The sequence below is a fragment of the Danio rerio genome, chromosome 16 (genome assembly GCF_052040795.2).
Source record: "Danio rerio strain M-AB ecotype USA chromosome 16, GRCz13ab, whole genome shotgun sequence".
In the NCBI taxonomy this organism is placed as follows: Eukaryota; Metazoa; Chordata; class Actinopteri; order Cypriniformes; family Danionidae; genus Danio; species Danio rerio.
In genome coordinates this window covers 11,682,501-11,693,254 of record NC_141036.1, presented here as the reverse complement: position 1 = coordinate 11,693,254, position 10,754 = coordinate 11,682,501, and the positions used below count along the sequence as shown (strand labels likewise).

The window sequence follows — 10,754 nt, the reverse complement described above, 5'->3', positions numbered from 1 at the left end:
TCAAAGTATCATGAAATGAAAATGCGACAGACCTCAAGTAGCTCAAGCTCATTTTATTAAAACGAAACACCACAAACTCTGGTCCGCTTTCTGCATTAAAGGCAGATAAAACACCCAAATTAAAAGACGACTGATGTAATTATAGTGTCAATTTTTAATGCAAAACCAGTATTGTTTTATTTTCTCCAGGATAAAGGTGCTGAGTTGTGGATATTCCTAAATCACAAAAGCAAAAGATATCCTAGTCAAAGAAGCGCCTTTCACAAATCCACAAATATAAATACACTTTTGTTAAAGGGATAGTTCACACAAAAATTATAATGTACTTGCCGTTTACTCACACTCAAGCCCTTCCAAACATTTTCTGAAGAATGTTGGAAGCCACTGACATCCACTCTAGAAACAAATATGGAAGTCAAGGCTACCAACATCAAAATATCTTAAAATGAAATGAATCTTTAACAGGTTTGGAATCACTTGAGAGAGAGAGTAAAAAATAACGAATTTTTTTTTCTTTGTGAGAACCATCCTTTTAAAGAAACACTCCACTTTTTTTGCAAACAGGCTCATTTTACAACTCCAATAGAGAGTTTCAATATTGAATCCATCCAGCTGATCTACAAGTCTGGCGGGAGCAATTTTAGCTTAGCTTAGCATAAATCATTGAATCAGATTGGACCATTAGCATCCCTCAAAAAAATGTAAAAATGAAAGTTTGAGTTTAAAGTTTGACCCTTCTGGAGTTACATCGGGTTCTAGGAATGACAGAAAAACTGCTCTTTTCTCTCTAGGAACTATACTCTTATTCTGGCGTAATGATCAGGGAACTTAGCTCCCATACCATACCTAAACCAGGGGCAATGATATTACACTGGGCTGTTACCTTGTTACCTAACTAGGGACTATTTTTTAAGTGGGAGTTATATCATTGCATCTGCTGCAGCCAGAATACGACAGAATAATAATAACGCTTATTAATTATGCGACATTAATAATTATGCTGACTGTTAGCAAGCATGTAACGAGACAAAATAATAATTAAGGTTCTTCTTTTTGTTTTTCCTTGTATGTGTTTTGGTTTGGTTTACTTACTCAATTTATATGATGTTATTTCTTTATTTTGTATTGTTCTGCTTTTATTTTAATGCTCTTTATTCGATATTCATTTGCATTATTTGAAACAAGAAAAATCAATAAAACCAAATCATAAAAAATAATTACGCAATAATGACAGCATACAGGGTGGGCCATTTATATGGATACACCTTAATAAAATGGGAATGGTTGGTGATATTAACGTCCTGTTTGTGGCACATTAGTATTTGTGAGGGGGCAAACTTTTTAAGATGGATGTGGGCATTTTGAAGTCGGCCATCTTGGATCCAACTTTTGTTTTTTAATAGGAAGACGGTCATTTGACGCATCAAACTTATTGGGAGTTTCTCAAGAAAAACAACGGTGTGCTTGGTTTCAATGTAACTTTTCTTTCATGAGTTATTTACAAGTTTCTGACCTCTTATAAAATGTGATTAATGTGCTGCTCATTGTGTTGGAGAACCCTCTTCTCCCACTCTTCACACACTAATAGCAACAGCGCAGGAGAAATGCCAGCACAGGCTTCCAGTATCCGTAATTTCAGGTGTTGGACATCTTGTATCTTCACACCATAGACAACATAGATAGTGGGGCCATTCCTCATCAATGGAAAACTCAAGGCCACTGGATAATTGAAATTGCTACAAGATGATGCGTTTCCCTATTTATGCACTGAAATTTTTCCAGCAAGATGGTTCTCCACCACATTATGGGTGTCAGGTCTGAGCATTCCTAAATGAAAAGTGAATTGGTCATCGTGGGCCAGTTGAATGGCCCCCAGTGTCTCCCGATCTGACCCCCTTAGACTTTTATCTTAGGGGTCATCTGAAGGCAACTGTCTATGGTGTGAAGATGCAAGATATGCAGCACCTGAAACTATGGATACTGGAAGCCTGTGCTGGCATTTCTCCTGCGCTGTTGCTATCAGTGTTTAAAGAGTGGGAAAAGAGGGTTGCATTGATAATCCAACACAATGAGCAGCACATTAAACACATTTTATAAGTGGTCAGAAACTTGTAAATAACTCATGAAAGAATAAAGTTACGGTAAAACCAAGCACACCATTGTTTTTCGTGTGAAATTCTCAATAAGTTTAATGTGTCAAATGACCCTCTTCCCATTGAAAAACAATCCAAGATGGCCGACTTCAAAATGGCCACCATGGTCAGTACCAATCTTGAAAAGTTTGCCCCCTCACATATACTAATGTGCCACAAACAGGATGTTAATATCACCAACCATTCCCATTGTATTAGGGTTTATCCATATAAATGGCCCACGTTGTAGTTCCTAGCAATATTGACCTAGAAAATCGCAAATGTTCATTGTCCATCTATCCTAGTACACAACATAACTACAGAATAGTCAAGCTTTATATAAGAAAACTATCAAAACTTTTGAAAATTTTGAATGACATGCTAATGGTCTAATCCGATTCAATGATTGATGCTAAGCTATGCTAAAAGATCTTCCACAACCTGAAGATTGGTTGAGTGGATTAAAAAATGGTCAAATTACAAGTAGGAGACTTAAAATAAGCCTATTTCCAATAATAAAAGAGTAGTGTTCCTATAAGTCTGAACATCATACTCCTGAAATCTGCCTTTCAAAGAAATTGCAAACCAAAAAATTAATTTGACACCATGTTCATTTTCACACAGTCTCCTCTAAGATGACCTCAATAGTGTGAGGAACATCCTGACCTGCTACAACAGAGATGTTGGGCATATTCATGGAGGGCACAGAAATGGCTGGCACAGTGATGGTGGGCATACTCATATTGGGGTGCAGGAAAACCACAGATGAACCTCCCTCTTCTGTCACGAACATGCCCTCCTGGACCACGGGCATGACAGACGAGGAGGACGAGGGTGAAGACGATGCCGACTCCTGCACCAGGAGGATGGTCTGCACCGCGGCATCATCATCCATGACGTTCTGAGCGGTGGGGTCCACGGGGTCGTTGGCGTGAATGCGCATGTGCTTGTCGAGGTTTGGCCGTGAGCGGAAGGCGGTGGGACAGCGGGGGCAGACGTACGGCCTCTCGCCGCTGTGAACCCGCGCGTGCTCCGTCAGCCTCGCCGCCACGCTGAAGCTCTTCCCGCACACCCAGCAGGTGAAGGGCCGCTCGCCGCTGTGGATGCGCTCGTGGTCCTGCAAGTGTGGAAGCTGCCGGAAACGCTTGCCACACTGAGCACACTGAAACACAGAGAGAGGAACAGTGTTATTATCGGCAGTAGCAGGATAATAGAAAGACATGCTTTTAGCAATCTTTGGGATGAAAAACTGCAATAATTAGATGCTTTTTCATTTAAAAAGTGCCTTATTTCAAAACTTTCTTCGCCAACTAAAATATTTGTTAAGAATAAACTGATGCTGGCGAAGCAGTTGCGCAGTAGGTAGTGCTGACGCCTCACAGCAAGAAGGTCGCTGGTTCGAGCCTCGGCTCAGTTGGAGTTTCTGTGTGGAGTTTGCATGTTCTCCCTGCCTTCGCGTGGGTTTCCTCCGGGTGCTTCGGTTTCCCCCACAGTCCAAAGACATGCAGTACAGGTGAATTGGGTAGGCTAAAATTGTCCATAGTGTATGAGTGTGTGTGTGAATGTGTGTGTGGATGTTTCCCAGAGATGGGTTGCGGCTGGAAGGGCATCCGCTGCGTAAAACCTTGCTAGATAAGTTGGCGGTGCATTCCGCTGTGGCAACCCCGGATTAATAAAGGGACTAAGCCGACAAGAAAATGAATGAATAAACTGATGCCAACAGAATGTTTGTGTACAGTTTTAAAAGGGAAATGCAGCAGTTTTAACAGCAGTTAGAATGAGAAACAGATCTCCATTCCTTTGGAATTCATTTTCTCAAAAAAAAAACAAAAAAACAAAGAAACGTATATTTTTGTGCTCAGTTTTATAACAGATTTACACAAATCTAATTCAATTCATACAACAATGTTTCCTCTTCATTTCTCTCCACTGATACACATATAAACTTTATTTGCTGTGGAAGTCACTTCATGAGCAAGTTGTGATGAAAAATGTTTTGTATATTCACACATTAAATACCTTGTCTCCTAGGGGTTTGAATTTTGAATTGAAATCTTTTATTTTTACACACACACACGCACACAAACACATAAAGTCAGAATTATTAGCCCCCCTTTGATTTATTTATTTTATTTTTTATTTTTGAATTATTTCCCAAATGATGTTTAACAGAGCAAGGAAATTTTCAAAGTATGTCTGATAATATTTTTTCTTCTGGAGAAACTCTTGTTTAGTTTATTTCGGCTAGAAAGGAGAAATGTAAAATTTTTTAAAAGCCATTTTAAGGTCAATATTATTAGCCACTTTAAGCTAATTTTGTTTCCAATAGTCAACAGAACAAACCTGTTATACAATAACTTGCCGAACTACCCTAACTTGCCTAGTTAACCTAATTAACCTAGTTAAGCCTTTAAGCTGTATAGAAGTGTCTTAAAAAAATGTCTAGTAAAATATTATTTACTGTCATCATGACAAAGATAAAATAAATCAGTTATTAGAAATAAGTTATTAAAACTATTATGTTTAGAAATCTGTTGAAAGAATCTTCTCTCCGTTAAACAGAAATTTGCATGGGAAATAATTAACAGGGGGGCTAATAATTCTGACTTCAACTGTATATACACATCCAAATGGCTCTTTAAAAAAATGCCTTTGTTAAAAAAATCAGAAATGGTTCTTTGCTGAAAAAAGGTTCCCGACTCCTGGACTAGAGTAATAATTTCCTTTGAAACTATAATCATTTTCTTTAAAACAAAAACATGAAAGAAAAAAACCTGACCACAAACTTTTGACCAATAGTGTGTATACATATATGTGTGTTTTTTTTATTTATTTTTTGTTTGTTTAAACTTGTGTATTTCTCTTATTTATGTACTTATTGGTTAATTGGGGTGATTATTGTTTGCAGGTGTGAGTTTGACTCTAACTGTGTATAAAATCACATACTTCTATACTATATATTAGGCTAAAAACAGTATGCGAGCCGAGTAGTATGTCCGAATAAATGGAATAAAAAAAAAAACAGTATGTGAGAGACCTACTACTTACGGCGAGATTCTGAAGTGCGCATCGGATGGACGCTATGCTATCCCATGATGCACTGAGTGAGAATTTATGAATGGGAGTGAAGCGACGCAACTGACGCGGGTAATCACAGGATGATGACAAAATGGCGGATGTAACAGGTCAAAGTGTCTACTGAGTAGTAGGCGATTTCGTATGCAGCCTATATTTCTTGTATTGAGTTCTTTTGCATTTCCTGTGTAACCTGATGAAGACCTTGCAGGTTGAAGCAGTGTCCAATAAAATTTGTCTTTAAGAGTTAATGTGACAGTGTGCCGATTTTTTTTTCTTACTTTTTCTATTGTGTTTGTGTTCATCCAGCCAGGGGCGGACTGGCCATCTGGCAATTCTGGCAAATGCCAGAAGGGCCGGACCATTTTTTAAATGTAGGCCGGTCAGCTATTTTTTTATTTCATTATTTTTTCATATGTATTGTCTTTTAAATGTAGGCAGCTTTTATCTCGTGCGAGATTTGAATATAATGAAGATGATGGTGATAATAGTAAGAATAATAGTAAATGTTAAGCATTGGCCCAATCAGCAACAACCGGCTGGTTTCGAGATGGGCCGACCTAATCTGAGGTTACGCAGACGTAATCAAAATTTGGCAAGAATGTCAAACAAACAGTAAGTGCAACACAAGCTAATTGTCAGAGATGGACCATAAAAAGGGAAAGGCAGTCAAGTCAGACATTGCCAAATACATAAAATTAACTGAACTAGTCTCGAAATGGGGCAGTGCAGTGGCGCAGTAGGTAGTATTGTCATCTCACAGCAAGAAAGTCGCTGGTTTGAGCCTCATCTGGGTCAGTTGGTGTTTCTGTGTGGAGTTTGCATGTTCGCGTGGGTTTCCTTCTGGTTTCCTTCACAAGTCACATGCTATAGGTGAATTGGGTAGGCCAATTGGGAATTGGGTAACCCAGTAATGGGTTGCAGCTTTTAGGGCATCCGCTGTATAAAACATATGCAAGATAAGTTGGCGATACCCAGATTAATAAAGGGACTAAGCCGAAAAGAAAATGAATGACATGATTGCATATATGAATGGGTTGTTTTTGTTTCAGTCACATACATTAAATGTTTAAATATCTCTTAAATAGGTACTGCTTATATAATTTTACCATCTGTACACCATTATAAGTAGTGAATGTGCGTGTCCTTGGGTGGGGCTGTTTCGGTGTGGTAATGTGGGCTGGTGTGGCTACAATGCCAGGGCTGATTTTTAGTCCCAGTCCGCCCCTGCATCCAGCAAAGATTTTCTTTAAGGTTTTCCTAGATGTGCACACACTGATGTTTTTCTTTCTATATTCTACATGTTTCGATGTCCATATATAAAGAAACACTATATAATTGATATAAAATTATATGGCAAAATACAAATGAATAGTTAAAATTGCTCTTATTTGAGCCATCTGAGTTCCCTCTCTCCTGCAAGAAACATACCTCGAAGGGTCTTTCGTTGGTGTGTGTCCTCATGTGAACAGTGAAAGTTGAGGCATAGGCAAACTCCTTGCCGCAGAACTCGCAGGTGAAGCGGCGCGGGGCGTTTCTCTTGCCCAGGGCTCCGCAGCAGTGGGCAACCAGATGCTCCCCTAAAGCAGCACTAGAGGCGAAGCGGCGTCTGCAGGGGGCGAGCGGGCACCGCAGGGGTGTCTGACCCGTGTGGGAGAGACGGTGCAGGTCCAGTCCGTCCTGAGTCACGCAGCGGTGCCCACACATGTCACACTCCAGCTGACCTCCTACCTTGCCTCTTCCCTGCCCTTTATATTTGCGCTGTCCCGTCTGCTCCCCCGTGCAGCGCTGCAGGTGTGTGTCCAGCACTGTCTGATTCAGGAACTGAGAGCCGCAGTTTGGACACATCTTTGGTTCTTTGTCTGCAAACAAAGACAGACAGGTTGCAAGGGGGTTGAGAGAGGGGTAAAACAGGTCACTTACTCTACTGTCAATGTTTCCATGTAAAATGGCCTTAACACTAAAACTTCTAGGCTCTCTGTGGATTTACAGGCAGAACAAATTTGGGTTAATACATTTACATGTGTCATTATTACAAAAATTAATGTTCATATTAATAATTGGCGATGCAGTAGCTCAGTTGTCGTTTCTGTGTGGAGTTTGCATGTTCTCCCTGCCTTCGCATGGGTTTCCTCCACAGTCCAAAGACAGGCGATACAGGTGAATTGGGTAGGCTAAATTGTCCATAGTGTATGAGTGTGTGTGGATGTTTCCCAGACATGGGTTGTGGCTGGAAGGGCATCAGCATATAAACATGCTGGATAAGTTGGCGGTTCATTCCGCTGTGGCGACCCTGGATTAATAAAGGGACTAAGGCGACAAGAAAATGAATGAATGAATATTAATAATTAAATTGAACATTAAATCAGTTAATATATAATTAATACAATTATTATTTTCCTAATAATCACCATTATCTCATTAACTACAGTAGGACTGCACAACATATCATTTCGGCATTGATATCGTAATCACAAGCATACGCAAGGGTGAGTCTGGATTATAATTCATCAGTTGTTATAATTCATGTGTTTTTGATGCCTGTGATTGTATAATGACTTTAAAAGCATTCAGGCATGAGAAATTGTACCATTTGTAATTTTAACAATGATTAATTTGACTGAATTACTTTTACATTTATCTTTCAGTTACTGTACTTGAATACCGTTAGACTTGGAAAACCATAAAAACTTATTTTTAATTGTATCTTTTTCTTGATTTGATTCATAGATTGTAAATAGCACAGACCACAATAAAACTGCATCGGGGGACCCCAAAAAATTTACAGATTGTTTATTAGATTTTATGGAGATGCACTCCATATGGTATCATGAAAAATCTGATGGGTGTTTTGAGCTGAAACTTTACATACACATTCTGGAGATGCAAAACACTTATATTAAATCTGAAAAAAGAGGTAACCTAGGTGCCCTTTAAGAGCCATCGCAGATTTGTTACCACATCGTGAGGAAATACAACCAGCACCTAAAAAGCACCACAGACGGCTATATGAGGGGTGGCTTGCAAAAAAGTAAATTGATAGCATTTTTAATAACACTTAATCCAGTAATGATGTAGTAAGTTAATATATTTTCAGTTTCTTTTTTTAACTAACACTCACTGCAGTAAGACGCTCGGATAAAGAATATTGAGCTGAATCTTGACCACAAAATTAAACCGCAATTTCAATATCTGTCCAAAAAAAATAAATAAATAAATAAATTTTTTTTTTTTTTAAAAGCATCGCAATTGGATATTTTGCCTAAATTGCACAGCCCTATTGTTTACATAAAAATAACAATTTGCTCACTATTATCTAAAGTCCAAGTGGTTCTAAATCTTTATGAGTTTCTTCCATCTGTTAAACACAATATAAGGTATTTTGAAGAAAGCTGAAAACCTGTAACCTTTAACATCTACAGTAGGAAAAACAAATACTGTTGAATTCAACGGTTATGGGTTTCCAGCTTGCTCGCTTAACAGAAGAAAGAAATTTAAACAGGTTTGGAACAGGTGAAGTATGAGTAAATGAGGACAGTTTTTAGTTTTGGGTGAACTGTCTCTTTGATATCAAGCTGAATCTCCGGCATATCAAATAGAACTTTTGAAATAATTGATCCATTGATAAAACACTTCATTCAACCAATTTTAAACAAAAATCATTAAACAAACTGGTTTAAATTCTGTAGACACCTCAAATACACACAAATACAATTGAAGCATGTTTCATGTATTCACAACCAATATATATTGGAGAAATATATGCCAACGGAACACTTAAAAAACACACTTTCTGAGTAAAGTTTTACTCTTATTTCTCATTTCCCCTTGACTAGAGGACAAGTTAAAAGTGGCCAAATTCCTCCACAATATATAATGCATCAAAAGTGCTTATCTTCAGATAGAGGAATGGAGAGACATGTAGAGCCTCTAGTCCTTGGCTTCTGATGTATCGGACATGAGAGATACTTATGTTTATCCGCACGTTCCCTCACAAACACTCCAGCAATAATACTTTCTTTGGCTTCTTATCGAGTGAGGAAAAACAAACATGTATTGTTTGCTCCTTATCTAAAAAAAGCTGCAGATGGGAGAGAGAGAGAGCACACAAAAAGACCTGCCTCTTTTACAGAGGACCATTCACAGCTGATAAACAGACATTTTCACAGAATGCACAGCGCATACGCACAAATAACACGCCGCTTTATGGGGTCACAGGTGATGTGATGTTTAGACGCAGAGCATTCAAACTGTCAGGCTGTGACTCAGCTTTACTGACCTTTACAGGCTTTTAAAAGCTTCAGCTCAACAACCCTGTGTCCTCGCTTGTTTACTCCTATCTACCGTTTTTCTACGCCCCATGATGCTTTGCAAGCATTATAGGGAATAACTTCCGTTGAAATGTAAATCATCAGTAAAGTTAGGTTCATCCATCACATGTCAAAAGTAAATTTATTAGAATTAACAAACTATAATGACTGGGGATGTACCGATATGGACTTTTTGGCCAGTATCGATAACCGATAACTCTTAAGATTTGGAGGCTGATAACTAACATTCTATCAAACATATCTATGATGATGAGGGATATGGTTACTTACTTGAGTTATTACACACAGCAATACCACATGAAGAAAGGACAAACTTTGAAGCAATAAACAATGCGAGTTAAGCTCCATTATAGTGCACTGGACAAGTCTGAACAAGTTTGACCCAAGCATGCGTGAGGCAGGCAGTTCTACACATATACGTAATCTATCGGCTTATAGATATTGGCCTAATTTTGATATCAGACCTATAACAATAACAGAAAAAGTAGCATTATTGGCCGATATCAATATGGCCACCGATATATCGTGAATCCCTAATAATGACCATGAATTACCTCAAAAATGAAAGTCTTTCATTATGAAATACTTTGAATGTTATCTAAAAAAGATGCTTCTTTAAATGTTCTTTGCACATAGTACTAGTTCTATGTTATTTTTTCCAAAGAACCTCGAGGGTTCCCTCTCTAAGTCAATTAACTAAAATGCTGAATTTCCATCACATATGATAAATAGAAAACCAGACAACTCTCGAGGAGCTCCTCCAGAATTTAGCAATTCTGTGATTGTTGAATCGAATGCAAATAGTGCAACATTTAGAGAAGCTTGTTATAACCTTTGTGTACTATTTACAAATGTACTACGCTTTTGTTGTTTTTTTCCCTATTGGCTTTTCATTGCAATGTCATGACACCAAATCATCATGCATTCTTGATGATTTTCCCAATTATGAAGAGGTCGAAATTCATCAAACCTTATATTGTCTCCAAAAATATAGCACTCATAGCAATGGACATAAAGGCGTCATAGAGGATTGTGAATACATTTTACGGGAACTTGGCCTTCCCTGCACCCTGTTTCAGTTTATTTATTTATTTATTTATTTATTTATTTTTTATGAATGTATAGAGTGTCAACTGTTGTTGGGTGTGTATTTATAATGTTTGTTTTTTTTTTGTAGTTTTTTTTTACTATAACAGAGCCTGCGAGATGTGAGACT

At 38.2% G+C, this 10,754-nt stretch overlaps 1 protein-coding gene across 17 annotated transcripts in view; it reads right to left on the bottom strand.

Annotated features, from left to right (window-relative positions):
• Positions 1 to 38: 38 nt before the first annotated feature.
• The window catches only part of znf574 (zinc finger protein 574), a 49,063-nt gene continuing 38,347 nt past the window's right edge, over positions 39 to 10,754 (bottom strand). For 6 of the 17 annotated variants that reach the window (NM_001441586.1, XM_087286345.1, NM_001441587.1 and 3 more), the window contains 2 exon segments: positions 39 to 3,294; positions 6,639 to 7,069. In NM_001441586.1, coding sequence (NP_001428515.1) covers positions 2,749 to 3,294; positions 6,639 to 7,069 — 977 coding nt within the window. In that variant the 3' untranslated portion in view covers positions 39 to 2,748. 17 annotated transcript variants of the gene reach the window in all.